Source organism: Eumetopias jubatus, unplaced genomic scaffold (assembly GCF_037043125.1).
Source record: "Eumetopias jubatus isolate StellerSeaLion01/CBP00866 unplaced genomic scaffold, mEumJub1_p1.0 scaffold_11, whole genome shotgun sequence".
Classification (NCBI taxonomy): domain Eukaryota; kingdom Metazoa; phylum Chordata; class Mammalia; order Carnivora; family Otariidae; genus Eumetopias; species Eumetopias jubatus.
The window spans coordinates 16250561-16268057 of NW_028274817.1; the positions used below are offsets into that span (position 1 = coordinate 16250561).

The window sequence follows — 17497 nt, forward strand, 5'->3', positions numbered from 1 at the left end:
TATTTTTTCAAATCCTTCTATTCCTTTCTCTCTTTCTTCTCCTTCTGGTAATCCCATTATGCATATGTTACCCGTTTTGTGGTTGTCTTACAGTCCTTGGATATTCTGTTCTGTTTTGTTCTGTCTTTGTTCTCTTTGCTTTTGGGGTTTTTTAAAAAAAGGTTTTATTTATTTTAGAGAGAGAGAGCATGTGCACATGTGTGCAAGAGGGGAAGGGGGAGGGAGGGGAAAAAAACCTTGAGCAGACTCCATGCTCAGTGTAGAGCCCAACATGGGGCTCGATCTCACAACCCCGAGATCATGACCTGAGCCGAAACCAAGAGTCGGACTCTTGACTGACTGAGCCACCCAGGCACCCCTGCTTTTTGGTCTTTGAGGATTCTATTGCTCTATCTCCTAGCTTAGAGATTCTTTCATCAGCTGTCTCCAGTCTACTAATAATCCTGTCAAAACCATTCTTCATTTCTGTTATTGTTTTTTCTCTTTAGCATTCTTTTTGATTCCTTCTGGGGATTTCCATGTCTTTGCTTACATTGCCAGTCTTTTCTTGCATGCTGTTTTCTTTATCCATTATTAATAAATCATAGTTGTTTTAAATTCCCAGTTTGATAATTCCAACATCCTTGCCATGTCTGGTTTTGATGTTTGCTCTGTCTTTTCAAATTGTGTTTTTTGCCTTTTGGCATGCCTTGTAATTTTTTTCTTGATAGCTGGACATGATGTACTTGTTAAAAAGAGTTGCCATAAATAGGCTTTTAGTATTGTGGTGGTAAGGTGTAGGGTGAGGATAGGCATTCTCTAATTCTATGATTAAGTCTCAATCTTTTAATGAGCCTATGCCTCTGGACCGTGAACTTCACAGGTGTTTTTGTTTTGTTTTGTTTTTACCCCCATTAGGTGATGCAGGGTGCCTAGAGTGGGGTAGAGTTGGGTATTTTCCTTCCCCAGGTGAGTTAGGCTCTGATAATACCCCAGCAGCTTAGGCTTGGGTTAACTAGTTTCTTCTTAGAGCAGGACTTGTTAAGAAGAATGGAGTGCCCTGGGCGCCTGGGTGGCTCAGTTGGTTAAGCGACTGCCTTCGGCTCGGGTCATGATCCTGGAGTCCCGGGATCGAGTCCCACATCGGGCTCCCTGCTCAGCGGAGAGTCTGCTTCTCCTTCTCACCCTCCTCCCTCTCATGCTCTCTGTCTCTCATTCTCTCTCTCAAATAAATAAATAAAATCTTTAAAAAAAAAAAAAAAGAAGAATGGAGTGCCCTGGTGTATTTCAAAACGGTTCCTTTTTCCTCTCCTTGCTGGAAGCCTGAGGGAATTTTTCTCTGATATTTACTATGGGAATCTGGTCAGGCTCCTGCAGGTAAATTTCATAATATTGTGGAGGCCTCCTTATGACCGGGTCTCCCTGAAGATTTTAACTGTCAGAGTTTTCTGCACTAAGCTTCCAGCACTTTGTCAATTACAATTCCAGTTTTCCTACCCCAGCACTGGGTCCCAAGGTGGTTTCTGCTTCTGATTCTCTGCTCTGCTGAGCTCTGACTCCCTATATTTGCCTGTCTTATCACTCCAGTCTTGGTGACAGTGATTTATCCTCTGTCCCTCTGTCCCTCTGTCCTTCCTTCTCCTATGGGTCCAAGAAGAGTCGATTTTTCAGTCTGTTTAGCTTCTTGTTGTTAAGATGGAGTGGCAGCTTCTAAGTTCCTTATATGTGAAACTGGAAATGCTGATAGTACAAATTTTATCATTGGCTACAAACAGTGTCAGTTGTTTTCCTTGAAGTAGTAGACTCATTTTGTTCCTTTTAAAGAAAATGCCTGCCAAATACTCAAGTGTAAATAACATTAGTTTGTCTGTCAGTCTTTTATATAAAAATAATGTTTCATGAAAAAAGTGCCTGCTTCATCTCAACTCAATCACGCATGGGCTTTTCCTCTAGATGATCATCATACTTCGGTATGTAACAGAAGTACTTTATGCATACTTCTCATTTCATCACACATAATATTAAAAAAGACATGTCGTCAAGGGTCAAGATTTACTAAAATTATTTTGTACTGCTTCTTCGAGTTCCTTCTTAAATGAAACTGGATTTTTTATTTTTTTATTTTATTTTTAAAAGATTTTATTTATTTATTTGAGCGAGAGAGAGAGTGGGGGAGGAGCAGAGGGAGAGGGACAGGCAGACTCCACACTGAGTGCAGATAGAGCCCCACGTGGGACTCAATCCCACAACTCCGAGATCATGACCTGAGGTGAAACCAAGAGTCGGATTCCCAAATGACTGGACCACACAGGCACTCCTGAAACCGGATTTTTAAAAAAGTGTGAGTGCTTAGCCCTGAAAAATACAATAATTACCATCTCAGAGTTTGGTGCCACACCCCTGACTCATGCCATTGCTTTTGCACCATCAGTGTAAATGTCCTCACATTTGCTTGAGGATAAACCATGAATTTCAACAATGTCATTCAACACTGGGACGATTTCAGCACTACTCATGTTTCTCTCCCAAAGCTCTCACTTACAGATCTTCTTCAATGATTAGTTGGCGCTGATACTGGATAAACGTAAGCAAAACAGCAAATCCAGTTCATGTCTATAGATTTGTCTATTTGAAAGGCAAAAACAATTCCACTGAGGCCATAGTAACCCCCCATCTTTATGTTTGCAGCTAAATCTTTAGTTTCTTTCATTGGAAGGTGGCATAATTTCCTCTACTGACTCTTTATCCAGTAGACACTCGGCAGTGTCAACTCTACAATGTTGTTGTTTTTTCAGCAATACCACCAATTCTTTTTTTAAAGTTTTTATTTAAATTCCAGTTAGTTAACATACAGTATAATATTAGTTTCAGGTATACAATATAGTGATTCATCACTTCCATACAACACCTGGTGCTCCTCCTGACAAGTGCACTCCTTTTTCCCCATCACCTATTTCACCCACCCCCCTACCCACCTCCCCTCTGATAACCATCAGTTTGTTCTCTATAGTTAAGAGTCATTTCTTGGTTTGTATCTCTTTCTCTCTTTTCCCCTTTGTTCATTTGTTTTGTTTCTTAAATTCCATGTATGAGTGAAATTATATGGTATTTGTCTTTCTCTGACTTATTTCGCTTAGCATTTTACTGTCTAGCTCTATGCATGTTGTTGCAAATGGCAAGATTTTGTTCTTTTTGATGGCTGGGTCATTTTCCATTGTGTATATATACCACATCTTCTTTATCTATTTATCGGTTGATAGACGCCTAGGCTGTTTCCATAATTTGGTTATCGTAGATAATGCTGCTATAAATATTGGGGTGCATGTATCCCTTGGAATTAGTATTTTTGTATTCTTTGGGTAAATACCTAGAAGGATCATGGGGTAGTTCTATTTTTAATTTTTTGAGGAACCTCCATACTGCTTTCCAGGGTGGCTACACCAGTGTGCATTCCCAGCAACAGTGCACAAGGGTTCCCCTTTCTCCGCATCCTCACCAACACCTGTTGTTTCTTGTGTTGTTGATTTTAGCCATTATGACATGTGTGAGGTGATATTGTGGTTTTGATTTGTATTTCCCTGATGATGAGTGATGTTGAGCATCTTTTCGTGTGTCTGTTGGCCAGCTATATATCTTCTTTGGAAAAATATCTATTCATGTCTTCTGCCCATTTTTAAATTGGATTATTTGGTTTTTGGGTGTTGAGCTTGATAAGTTCTTTATATATTTTGGATATTAACCCTTTATCAGATATGTCATTTGCAATTATCTTCTCTCATTCCTTGATTGTTTCCTTCGCTGTGCAGAAGCTTTTTATCTTGATTTAGTTCCAACAGTTTATTTTTGCTTTTGTTCCCCTTGCCTCAGGAGACATATCTAGAAAGAAGTTTCTACCACCAATGTCAAAGAGGTTACTGTGTTTTCCTCTAGGATTTTTATGGTTTCATGTCTCACATTTAGGTCTTTAGTCCATTTGGAGTTTATTTTTGTGTATGGTGTAGGAAAGTGGTCCAGTTTCATTCTTTTACATGTAGCTGTCCAGTTTTCCCAGCACCATTTGTTTAAGAGACTGCCTTCAACAATATCCCCACTGGATATTCTTTCCAACTCTGCAGTGTTCATTAATTTCTCCACTGTTGTGTGTGCTTCTTCATCTACTATAATACCATGCCCCACACGATGCTTTACCGGCCTTTCCATTTCTCTTCTGAAAAACCATAACAAACAATTTTGACTTTTACATAGCTCATAACATCTACTTTTAAATATTTAATTCCTTTTTCTTTAAACTCTGAATAATTGATTTCAAGATGACACTACACCTTAGGTCACACTATAGTGCTATTCTGAAATGTTCTGTTGCATCAGACACAGTAAGATAAATTATTAGTGTCTATACAGCCAAAGGAATGATAGCTTTTTGTCATATTCTTGTTTCTTAATTATGGTTGCAATCTACTGTGTAGGTTCTACCTTTCTATGATTCAGAGAACTCTGATAGGTCAGTTTAACACCTTTTAGCATCTTTAGACCTAGACATTGCAACTAGGGATTGAGCAAGTGAGTCTTCTAATCTCCCTGTTTGAAGCCATTTTTAAATATCAGAAAAATATGTTGTAAATAAATTTTATTAAAATACATAATGACATATAAGTTCTTCAATAATAAGTTTTAGTTAACTTTAAAACTTAGATGATTTTTCAAAAAGTATTTCTAAATATTACAGATATGACTACAGAGTGCATTTACTTCTTTTTTAAAAAGATTTATTTATTTATTTGAGAGAGAGAGAGAGCACAAGCGGGAGGGGTAGGGGGAGAGAGAGAGTCTCAAGCAGACTCTGCGACGAAAGTGGACCTCAGGGCGGGGCTCAATCTCATGACCCCGAGATCACAACCTGAGCGGAAACCAAGAGTCCGATGCTTAACCGACTGCGCCACCCACACGCCCCAAAGTGCATTTACTTCTTATGTTTTCACATAGACACAAAACTTCTAGATTTCAAAGTAACAATTTATTAAATGAGAATGAGATAACAAAGATTATAGTAGGCATCACCTAAGTAGCCAGTAAGAGCACTAAATACTGAGAATAAATTAACCTCTTAAAAGTGCATGTATTTGTCCCCTAAACCAGCTATTTTAGAAACTTTTAGAATGCACAAACACATATTCCAGGGCAAAGATTTCATTACACATTATGTAGCCTCTGGAAAATCCCTTTTTATGTTTCTGAGGGAATAAGAGTGTAAAGGGCAAACAAAGTCTTAGTATTATTATGGAGATAGGTTTGACCTCTAGAACTTCCTGAGATGGTCTCAGAGAACTACAGTTAGAGGGGATGAATCCAGGGGAGGTCAAAACTGGAGCTTGGGAGACCAATTAAGAGGATGTTGGGATGATCTATGTGGCATTGGCTTTCCAATCTGTGTGTGTATCAGAATCCCTTGGAGGGCTTGTTAAACCAGATGGCTGGACCCCACTCCCCACCTTTCTGCTTCAGTAGGTCTAAGGCTGGGCCTTAAAATTTGCATTCGTATGTAACAAGTTCCCAGGTGATACTGATGCTGTTCATTTGGGGTGGCCACACTTTGAGAACCACCACACTGGGGCCTTGTGGCTCATCTCAGAACTTACCCTAGGCTTACTGTATGTGAATCTACATGAGTAAGACTCCCGGATGATTTGTATACTTATTGAAGTTTGAGAAGCACTGTTCTAAGAGACAGTTAGTGGTATCCTAAACCTGAGGATGAAGAAAAGCGCACAGGGTTAAAAGTGATTTATAAGAACAGAAAAAGCCCCAAACTTAAATGGCTGGACATAGGGAAATAAGAGAGAGGGTGAAATCAGATATGCTTTGGTTTCAACTGAGTAGACAGGTGATTATTCCTTTCCACTGGGGGAGGGGATGCAAGCAGAGGAGTGCATTTGGAGGAGTGGTATTTGAATTCAGCATTGAATGTTTTGGCTACATGAAGTTCTCTTTTAACCCCCACCATATTGGTCATATTGGCCATATGTGATTAAGAAATACTGCCCTGGGCTCCCAGTCCTGGGAAGGGATTGGTATTGCATAAGAAGTGTGAGGCACACGTGCAGGATTCTATTTTTCAACTCAGAATCCACTTGTGGCAAATATAAATCAGTAAAATACCAAGTCCCTTCCACAAAAGGGTATTGAAAACCTGTCTCCCGGGGCATCTGGGTGGCTCAGTCATTAAGCATCTGCCTTCAGCTCAGGTCATGATCCCAGGGTCCTGGGATCGAGCCCCACATGGGGTTCCCTGCTCCGCGGGAAGCCTGCTTCTCCCTCTCCCGCTCCCCCTGCTTGTGTCTTTCTCTGTCAAATAAATAAATAAATAAATAAATAAATAAATAAATAAATAAATAAAATCTTTAAAAAAAGAAAAAAGAAAGAAAACCTGTTTCCCAGCCCCATAGCATCCATCGCCATGCAAGTTAGAGACAGCAGATAACCAGCAAAGATGATTTGCCACCAAATGATTACCAAATCAGTAATCGGGGCCCTGAAGAACAGAAGGGGATAGTCTAGGTATCCCAGAGCAAAGACAAGAGACTGTGTGATGGATGCGCAAACAACGCCGGCAGACTCACTGTGCTTCCCGTTCAGAGTGGGGACCCAATCTCATCAAACCTTTTTGCTGCCTTCCAAAAGTCCCCAGTTGAAGGTCTCCTCCAAGTATTACTTACAGCTAGCAATGTACGTGACCAGCGGAGCCAGGATGCTGACACTCACGGCAAGCTGCAGAAGGTGAGCAGTCCCCACTTACAGGATGAATGAGCCAGATTTCTGTCTGGATGTGGCCGACTTTGCACATTCACCCCCTAGTTTCTTTGCTCCTCACACAGCTGCTAGGCATGGCAGGCAGTGTTATTTCCACTCTGCAGACGAGAAAGCTGAAGGAAATTAAAGGACTTGTGTAGAGTCACTGAAACAGGAAGAGAATGGGACTAGAACCCAGGTCTCCTGACTCCAAATCGTGTGCTCTTTTCGCTATAGTATAATGCTGTAGTTCCGCTGAACAGCAGACTGATCTGCAGGACAAGTTCCCCTTTTTTAGATTCCAGTTTATTTCAAGAGATGACTTCAGGGACGCCTGGGTGGCTCAGTCAGTTAAGCATCTGCCTTCGGCTCAGGTCATGATCCCAGGGTCCTGGGATCGAGTCCCACATCGGGCTCCTTGCTCAGCAGGGAGCCTGCTTCTCCCTCTGCCTGCCACTCCCCCTGCTTGTGTTTTCTCTCTCTCTGACAAATAAATAAATAAATAAAATCTTTAAAGAAAAAATAGATGACTTGAATGGAAGGTTCACACAATGACACCTGATTTCCTAAAATAGCGTGATTCATAATGCATTATAGTTTATTAGCGACTTTCATTTTAATGGTCAAGCAATTAATGATGAGTCACAGCCAAATGTCTGTGACAGGAAAAAAAAAAAAAACGCTTACATTGTCACCAGGTCTGTTCATTATCCTCTGTGCCCTATATCCAGATCAATCAATAGTTAATTAATAATGATGTGCTTCCTGAAGTACAAGGTTATAAATTAACTTAATGCTCATATGCATATTTTTTGTAGGAAAAATGAGTGGAAAATGCCTGCCATGCCCATCTCATTGTAAGAAAATGTATGTAATGATTACAAGCATATAATAAGAATGGTTTGCCCAGCCAAATGTTTGTTCATTTCTGTTAATCAGTATTCATTTGAGCTACTTTCATGCAGTTTGTGGAAGCAGTGCAATCAGTTGAGTAGTGTGGCAGATTTAAATCAGTAATAAAAGCCCTGGGGAAATTAACAAGACAAAACATTAACCACAGACTAAACATTAACATATATTAGCATTTTTATTATACCTGTAGAATTGTTAAATGAGCATGGTTACCACTATTAAAAAGTTTATGTTGTAGATCACATAATTTCAATATATGTTTTGTTTTAAAACTTTTAAGATTTAATTAAATGAAACTGAACAACAGAGTAATAGACAATTCAACAGAATGAACTGAAGTTTGTCATTTTATTTCCGCTGGAAACCTACGGGATTCCCATCCCACCCTATCCCCTAGCCCCCAAGGTATCCTAAAACAAATGCCACAGGTAATACTCCTCCAGAGCGGACCACGGGATCAGAGTTGGTATTTAAATTGCATAACCGTAGAGGAAGTTTCATGTTTAATTCTTCAGGGTTCTGATGAATCCACTGACGACCCCAAACTAAATTTACACCAATTATTTAGCAACCGTTCTCAGAAAAGCACTCTTTGGGGCCACGGTAATCCACTGGATTCTAGCAGAAAAGTTATTCTGTAATTAAATAAAACTGCAGAGATCCTCTAGAGCTCCTCAAGTCTTGGTGACCTCGGGAACAGCTCTTGAGAGGGAAGGAGATATGCTGATCACCTAGTACCATTCTGTGAGACCTCCATCTTCTTCCTCAAAGGCTGTCGAGTTTCCCAGGCAGTAGGAGGTGTCTGTGGCTCTTCTACAGACTCACTAATGGGAACTTCTCTCTTTCTGTTTCTGTTTCTCCCTCCCCTTCCTCCTCTTGTTATGGGCCATGTAAGTTAAAACACACACACACACACACACACACACACACACACACACACACACACACACACCTCTTACTTATTTCTTGAGAAAGAAAACATTGGTGTGCCTGGTTGGCTCAGTCAGTAGAACCTGCAACTCTTGATCTTAGGGTTGTGAATTCAAGCCCCACGTTGGGCATAGAGTTTACTTCCTGAAAAAAAAAAAGAAAAAATGTAAAGCCTTTCCTTCATCTGTTTTTATTTTTTTTTAATCTGGTTTTTTAAAAACCAAGCACAAAAATAGATCTGTAGGGCTAGTTAAGAGTGGGAGAGAGTCAGAGATACTCTTTAATGTATTTGCATCTCTTCCCCCATTTTCTCATCTTTTAGGCTATTGGAGCTAAAGGCTTAAAATTGTTGCATTTTTGGTAGCCCTAGGATCAACCAGGAATCTCCAGTTGGGGAAAACTATAAAGAATATAGTCGGGCCAGACATCAGACTAGACCTGGGTTAAATCGTAGGAATTACAGATTTTGTAGCCACTGCAAGAATCTGGCTTCAGCAGTCAGTCAAGGTCCAGGGACAGCCTGCAGCAAGCCACCTCGCCCACAGAACCGGACATCCAGTGCTTTAGGATGATTACTAATCCACTCTTACCTGGCAGGCCAAAGAGTTTAAATCACCCCACTAGAAACACTGCCTGAAACTTTGGTTAGAATTGGATGTCCGTTTTTGGCTTATCTTTAATAACTAACCCTTCTTTAAAGTATGTTTTTTAATCCTTCATAATAATTGGTCTCCTCCAGTTATGGACAGGATGTCCACAGGACTGCAAAGCTGGGCCACTCTCAATACTGGGAAGCCCAGAGCCTAGTGTCTTGATTTCTTGTCAAGAAATCACTGGCATGGGGGAAAAATCAAAACCAAAAACTCAGGGCACCTGGCAGGCTCAGGTCGTGGAGCGGGTGACTCTTGATCTCAGGGTTGTAAGTTAGAGCCCCACGTTGTGTGTAGAGATTATTTAAAAATAAAATCTTTAAAAAATAAGCTTGGGTTTTGGAGTAAGCAGATGTGCGTTCAAGTCCTAGCTCTGCCATCATGCTTCAGTTCCTTAACCATTGTGAGCCTCAGGTTCCTTATCTCTAAAATGGGGTCAACAATACCAGGTCCATATGCCTCAGAGTGTTGTAGAACTCATCATCAAGAACAGAGAATGGCTAGAGAAGTTATTAGTAAGGCAGGAGGCTGGAATCAGCTATTATGTTACAAATGCGAAGTATTAGTATTATTGAGAAACTTGCAACATAGACTTTCTCTGCTCACTCACTCAAAGGGAGAGATCAAGTCTGAGTTTTTTGGTCGCCTGAGAGTTTCCAGAACCAGCAGCAAAATGGGGCCTGAGAATCAGTATAGTTATATTTTAACCAATGGGGTATCTGCATTTCTTGACATGTCAGTTATGGGGTGCCTATGTGAACTGCCTCAAACCAAATGCTTTGCATGGTTTCAAAATCTTTGGTAACATATTCTACTTGAAAAGTCATTTTCAGGGGCACCTGGGTGGCTCAGTCGGTTGAGTATTGGCTCTTTATTTTAGCTCAGGTCATGATCTCAGGGTCATAGGATCAAGCCCGGAGCGGGGCTCTATGCTCAGTGGGGAGTCTGCTTGTCCCTTTTCCTCTGCTCCTCTCCCCGCTCTTTCTCTCACTCTCAAATAAATAAAATCTTTTTTTTTAAAGTCATTTTCACCTTTTTCTTTTTCAGAGGAGTTCAGAATCAAATACGGCACTTCACATATTGTATCTTCCTTTTTTGCATGAGACCCGAGTGACAGGTGGAGTGAAGCTGTGGGACCAGGTCAAAAGGAAGGCTTGTTATGGGTGACAGGTAGAAATGGGGTTGTAGGCCAGGTCTCTTGAGGCCAAGTCTCCTGGGCTTTTCACCATACATTGCTGCCCTAGTGGTGTAGTCCCTCATGCATGTACAAAGCCAGTTCTCAGGACCCTGCTTAGAAAAGAATCCTAGGGTTGCTAGGATGACCTTCTGACCATGGGTATGGTCAGAAGTCCTGCCTTCGTCTTCTTCTTTTTTTTTTTTTTAAGATTTATTTATTTATTTGAGAGAGAGAAAGCACATGGTAGGGAAGGGCAGAGGGAGAGGAGAGAAAATCCCAAGCAGACTCCACCGCTGAGCACAGAGCCTGATGTGGGGCTCAATCCCATGACCCTGAGATTGTGACCTTAGCCAAAACCAAGAGTCAGGTGCCCAACCGACTGCACCCACCCCCCAGGCACCCCGAGGCCCTGCCTTTTTAGGTTTCAAGTCTTGTAGCACCTCAGAGCACCGTTGCTTTCCCTGCCATAGGTTCTGGCACATGAATAAAGGCACCGTTAGGAATCACAGTTCGTGGAAAATGAAAGTATTTTCTATTCCAGGTCTACTGATAGAGACACTCGCCTGTCTAATAAATCCACTGGCACTAACTAAATTTCAAGATAGCAGCACCCTTGACCAGGTACATTAGTCAGTGGGAGGAAATTGGATTGCAGTTGTTGTTTAAGAGTCCCAAACTCTTGGGCAGGACTTGGAGTTCTAAAATGCCACTCGAAAGGCTGGTGCTTCTTCTTCAGCAAGTGCGGCTGTAGAGTGAGACCCAGGCCTCCAGGCGTTGCCTGATGTTGCCCGAGTGTAAAGCTGAAAGGACCTCTTTAATGTGAATACTGCGTTTCTTTGTAAATTATGTTTTCTTTTTGTGGCCACCTCTCAAAATGAGCTCATAATATTCACCTACAGCTCAGACAATGTGGAGGTAAAAGATGTGGAGAGAAGAGCCCCAAGGGGGGAGGGTCTACATTTGACAAATGCTTTGTATATGTGAAAAATTTGCTTCATGGTAGATTTGTGGAAGAAAATGCAGCCCATCTGATAAGATGTGGCAGATTTCAGATGGGAGTGGGTTGGGGACATTGGCAGGACACCATTGTTTGCCCCTTACCCCACACGGAGCCTTGGGGAGTCTGCCTGATAATGCCACATTGGGTGGCTTGGGAAGAAAAGTCACACTGGCTACATTCTCATTTGTTCTTAACCTTCCTTCTTTTGCCTCGCTGCACCCCCTTTCCAGTAAGGTGAGGGGGGTTAGAAACTTTAAAGTCTTGCTGTGGCCCAATTAGCATTCACAGATACAAAGGGCAGACTTTCAATGGGGAGGCAGGTTTCACAGCTGTGGCTTGTGAGTAGACAAGCTACCACGAAAGATGTGTGAACGATTTTGATTTTGGTGCTGGCTTTGGAACAGGTGTCGGTCAAGAGAGTGTGTCTCGTGCTCCTGAATGTGCCAAGAATACTTTGATCCTGGTGAAATAGATTCTCACACTGATGTATGTTCACGGAGTAATAAATAGAGATTTATGGAGCGGAGATCAAGGTTTGGTTCCACAAATGTTCCCCAGCTGTGTGACAAAGTAAACATGTATATGTCTATGAACATAATTTTAGGATGCACGGTCTGCCCTCAGTTATTTGTATCTGCCTTGTAAACTTTGGAAGTGATTGGAACCAAACTCCCCAGTCCAGCCAGGCAGTCCCCTCGCCTAAAGCACCGTCAATTCGGGTAAACTCAGAGAATACAGATTCTTTATTTGAAGTTAATATCTGCCCGAGTCAAATAGCATTTCATAAACACATCTGCAAAATTCAGTATCCTACATTTCACAGGCAAGCGGAATATTTCAAAATGTCTGCACCTCTCATTTCCTTCCTGTTAAGATCTACTACTGAGAATAGCTGGTCTGAATATCAGACTATAGGCGCTGTCTTTCATCAGTGGATATGATGCCACTACTGACTTAAGATTCTTTTTTTTCTAATTCAAGAATTGATTTATATATGGAAAACGTGCCAAAGCTATACAAGCCAAATGCCATTTTTGCTTTTAGAAAGACATAGATAGCTTCCTAAATGTGATGGGGGCCATCTTGAGAAATCCAGAAACGGATGACCACATGCAGCCCGTGGCCTTTCAGTAAAATGGCGTGCCAGGCCTGACACTAGGAGTTTCCTTCCATTCATTTCAATTAATTTGCCTTTACTGAGTGCCTAACAGCATGCAAAATTCAGTCTGAATTCCATGGAGGTACAGAAGTACCAAAGATAGAACCTCTGTCTTCACCAGGTATTTCTAATATTTTTCCTAAAGTATACAATCTATATATTCACCTTGGCTATGTTGGCTATGTTTTTGAGGACTGGGAGTTCCTTTTTTAAAAAAAGAGAGGGAGAGGGAGAGAGAGTATAAGTAACTGGAAACCAAGCATCGTCCTCTAGGGAGGTGATATTGTGTAAGCTTTGAAGTCAGACAATGAATCCACTGTGTATTTACCACAGGCAAGTAACAACCTCCCCAAACCTCAGTTTCTTCACCTCTAAAATGGGGGTGATAACATTTAGCTTAGTGTCTGGCATAAGGGAGACGTGTTAATACACACTTCTTTTTTTTTTTAAGATTTTATTTGTTTATTAGAGAGAGAGAATGAGAGAGAGAGAGAGAGCACATGAGAGGGGGGAGAGTCAGAGGAGGAAGCAGACTCCCCGCCGAGCAGGGAGCCCGATGCAGGACTTGATCCTGGGACTCCAGGATCATGACCTGAGCCGAAGGCGGTCGCTTAACCAACTGAGCCACCCAGGCGCCCCCATACTTTTTCATATAGAAGTTCATTTTAGGCTTTTGTCTGAAAGCGCAAAAATAGAAACCTACAATAATTGAACCACATCATTTAGAATTGAGATAAGAAAGCTGATGCCATCTTTTAATCATTGAGTGTCAAAGAACTAAGCTTTCAAGGGAGGCATCCAACAAGTACTTTTGAATGAACAAGTGAAGGGACAGAGAAAGGAAGGAAGGAACAGAAGAGGAAGGAAGGGTGGAGGGAGGGAAAGAGTGAGGGAGGAGAGGAGATAGGCTTTCTTGAGCACCTGTGTTCTTTAGTACTCTCGGCCCTGGCCTTATTCAATGATAACGTGATTCAGAGCTGACCACACTGGCGATTGATTCGTTGGCTTGCCTTCTTCCTTCCCTTGGGCGTTTTTACGAAAGCCAGATGAGCAATTACATTGGCATTTTTCAGAGTACTCTACCCTGGGTCTTCTGACAGAACTCTCTGCATGGGAGGCTGCTCTATTAACAGGCTACTCTCCACATCTCTCACACCCCCTCACCTCCTGCACAGGTTCTTTCTAAACTTTGTAATTCCCATTTGCGAACTTCTTCATTCGTATAAATACCAAGGGCCATTGACAGGTATCAATAGCCTAAGTCTTTTGTAGAGGGTCCTCTCAAATGTGCAGTTCACTATAGAGGAAAAGCATTTTTCATCTTAGGAAACCTTTGAATAGGCTGTGCTCAGAGCCCCCTCCTCCCCCTCCGCCAGTCTTCAGCCTTCTTTTTCACAGATGGCTCTTTGCCTTAGAAGCCTATCACCTTTTTCGACTCCAGTAATAGCTTCGTTCTGCTCTTTAAAAAGAAATTGGGGGAAGACATTGAAGTGCATTTCAGAATTTGTTTCTACTATCATATCTGTGAAAGTATCATATAATTATATTACATTTCTTTTTCAGATTGGCAAGTTATGCGCCCAGTCTCAACAACGCCAATATAGATCTGCTTATTATCCTGAAGATCTGTTTATTGACAAGAAGGTATTAAAAGTTGCTCATGTAGAACATGAAGAAACCTTATCCAGCCGAAGGAGGTGAGAGGGTTTTTTTTTCTCTATTTCAGCGTACAATTAGCAATTGTGTTGTGAGGTCAAAAACCTTTGGAGTGAAGCTTCTTAAACACACGTTATTTTGTTCTTTTGAGTAGAGTTTGATTAAATTCTATCATTTGTCAATGCCAGAGAAGAAAGATACCATATTATATCTAAGCCATATTTAAATGTAAAGTTACCCTATGTAGATATCCAGCAGAGCAAAACAAGGTGGAATGGATTTCTCTATTCAAGATATTTATTGATTAAACAAAACGTTTTCTGCTTGTGATCTGGTCTCACAGCTTTATGGCTTCGCTTGTGGCTTTCCCATTATTAACAGTCCAGGTCAAGTTCACCAGAGAGAAACTGGCAAGACACACTCATGTATATACACATACTGCACATTCTATACACTCTTGTAAGTATATAAAATGAAGGATTCAGTTTCTGTTTCTTAAGACAGCAGTCAGGGGACTAAATTGAAGTTTGTTTCTGATTCTCTTCATTCCTCCTCCCCTCATCCGGATGACTTCTTCCCCTGTTCTAGCTTCATGGTTACAAATAAGGAATAGACATTGGATGGGAATCCCAACACAAATCTGGGAGAGGTGCCTTCCCAAAAGGACTGCACCTGTCCCCAAGCCTGCCACTGGCTCAAGAATAGCCAGACATGAGCTCTGCTTCCTGATGACTTTGAGGGAATTGGGAGAGACTGGCCTATAGATGGAAAATTAAGAGATGAAATCAGCAACATCTCAGATGTAGGCTACATTATGCCATTCATATCCACTTACTTTTGCAGTGATAACTCTTAGTCATATATGATCCAGTTTGGAGTGAGAGAAGGCAGTAAGGGTGCTTGAGAGATAATCCTCCAAAGAAGCATTTCAGGAAGTTCCATTTTCTTCTCTTTTGTTCACTTCCAACCGAATGGATTTCTAGTTTTCCTGTAGCAACAGTTTTAAAGTGTGACTCAAGCACCCAGGAAGTCCCAGAGACCCTTTTCAGGGGAGTCTGTGAGATGCTCCTTTTGCTAACTACATATCCATGTGAACCTGGGTTTTGTTTATATACTTCAACCAAAACAACACATTGCAACAGATTGAATGCAGAAGCCAATGGGAGAATTCAGCTGTCTCCTAATACGCCAGGCTAAAGATAGTTTCTAAAAAGGCAAAACCAATATCACTTTCTCACTATTTTTTTCATAAAAATAGTATTTATGTTAACACATAATGGCTCATTGTTAGTTTAAAGTTAATAAATAAATATTTTTCCCTGAGTTTTAATTTCTAAAACTGAAAGTATCAAAAGATACATATCGTACGAACAAATCTCTTTGGCGCCCTCATTCATTTTTAAGAGTGTAAAGGAGTTATATTATTTCTCCACTGCTACATAACAAATTACCCCAAAACACAGTGATTCAGAACGACCAACATTTATTATCTTACAGTTTCTGTCAGGAATTTGAGAACAGCTTAGCTGGGTGGTTGTCAGTCTCTAAAGAAATTTCGGTCAGTTTCTGGGGCTGTAGTCATACGAAGTGTAGATCTAAAGTGGCTCACTTAGCAAGTTAGTGCTGGTTTTTGAAAGGAGGCCTCGGTCCCTCACCACATGGACCTCGTGAGTGTCCCCGCAGCATGGTTGCTGGCTTCCCCAGTAAAATGCAATCCATGGAAGAGAGCAAGGAGCAAGCTGTGATATCTTTTCTGACCTAGTCTGGGAAGTGACATACTGTCAATTCTGGCATCGGTTTGTTCGAAGTGAGTTCCCAATTCTAGTCCACACTCAAGGGGAGGGAAATTAAATTCCACTTCTTGAAGGAAGGAGTATCAAAGAATTTGTGGACATATTTACAAATTGCCACAGGGGTCCTGGCACCAAAATATTTGAGACCCATTTCCCTATAATATAAGGGAACTTTGGGACGTTTCTGTCATTCTGGGAAGACAAAATTTGGTCATTTTTCCAGACCTCCTTTAACCCCTGACTTTCCTTTGTTGTTTTCCATTGCTTTCACACTTTGCCCAAACCACCTGAGAAATTAACCTGTCATTGATCTTTAACTAAGGGAAACCCCTTGCATATTGGGCTGAAGTGAATGATTTATATTTATATTGTATTATTATAATATATATTACATATTAATGTTATATTAATAATGAATCGATATATAATTACTAATATATTAATATTTAAAATTATATAAATATAATATAAATTATATGGTTGTATATAATTTATAATTATATTATTTATAAATAACATACAAAAATAAAATACAATGTAAATGTGTTGTATTATATTATACTACATAATTATTAGTTTAAAATTAATAAGAGGGGCACCTGGCTGGCTCAGTCAGTGGAGCATGCAACTCTTGATCTCAGGGTTGTGAGCTCGAGCCCCACACTGGGTGTAGTGATTATTTAAAAATAAAATCGTAAACAATTTTGTTAAAATAAAATTAAATTAATAAATGGAATTTTAAATTATAAATGACATTTATATGTTATAAATGTAATATAATGTAATATATTTATATAATATTGTACAGTAATATGTATTTTCATATATGTGGCCTTAGCCAACTCAGCAGACATTTAGGAAATACCTATTATGTGCCAGAATGTGTGCAGAGCATCAAAAATCAAGACACAATCTCAGCTCTCCAAAGCAGTCTGATGTGGAAATAGACTTAAATGCAAATAATTCCAAAATGGTTTTATAAGTGCAAAAGATGTCCAGAGTCTATCCCTAGAGGCAGCCTACAGGAAAAGTGAGAGCCTCTGCCCAGGGAGTTATAGAGGGCCTTCACGGAGGAGGTGGTATATGAATTGGTCACAGAATCATAGGCAGAGTTTGTTCAGATGAAACACACCAGCCCAGGCCCATTTTGAGACCACCCATTTATGAGTAAGTAGGAGGCCCTACTTTATCCAGGCCCTGCTGCCATGGCCTCTGTCTGGGGCTCTTGTGGGACCCATGCCCTATTGCCTGACTGGGGAGGGCTCTGTGATGTTGATTCCTCCAAGGAAAAAAGAAATTGATGAGCGGGTTCTTGGCTGGGCACCCAGATTTGGCACTTGGTCTAGATGAGTTTCTGAACTTGTTGCTAAGCACAAAAGGAAAGAAAACGTAATAAGAAAAACTACGTAGCCTGTTGGCTTGAGTAAGCGGTGGTCAGGCAGGACTCCTTTGGGT

General features: G+C 40.8%; 1 protein-coding gene across 4 annotated transcripts in view; it reads left to right on the forward strand.

Annotated features, from left to right (window-relative positions):
• Positions 1 to 17497, forward strand: part of GPC3 (glypican 3) — a 402420-nt gene that overhangs the window by 251445 nt on the left and 133478 nt on the right. For all 4 annotated transcript variants that reach the window (XM_088028917.1, XM_088028918.1, XM_088028919.1 and 1 more), the window contains one exon: positions 14157 to 14290. In XM_088028917.1, coding sequence (XP_087885043.1) covers positions 14157 to 14290 — 134 coding nt within the window. The remainder of the gene's footprint in view (positions 1 to 14156; positions 14291 to 17497) is intronic.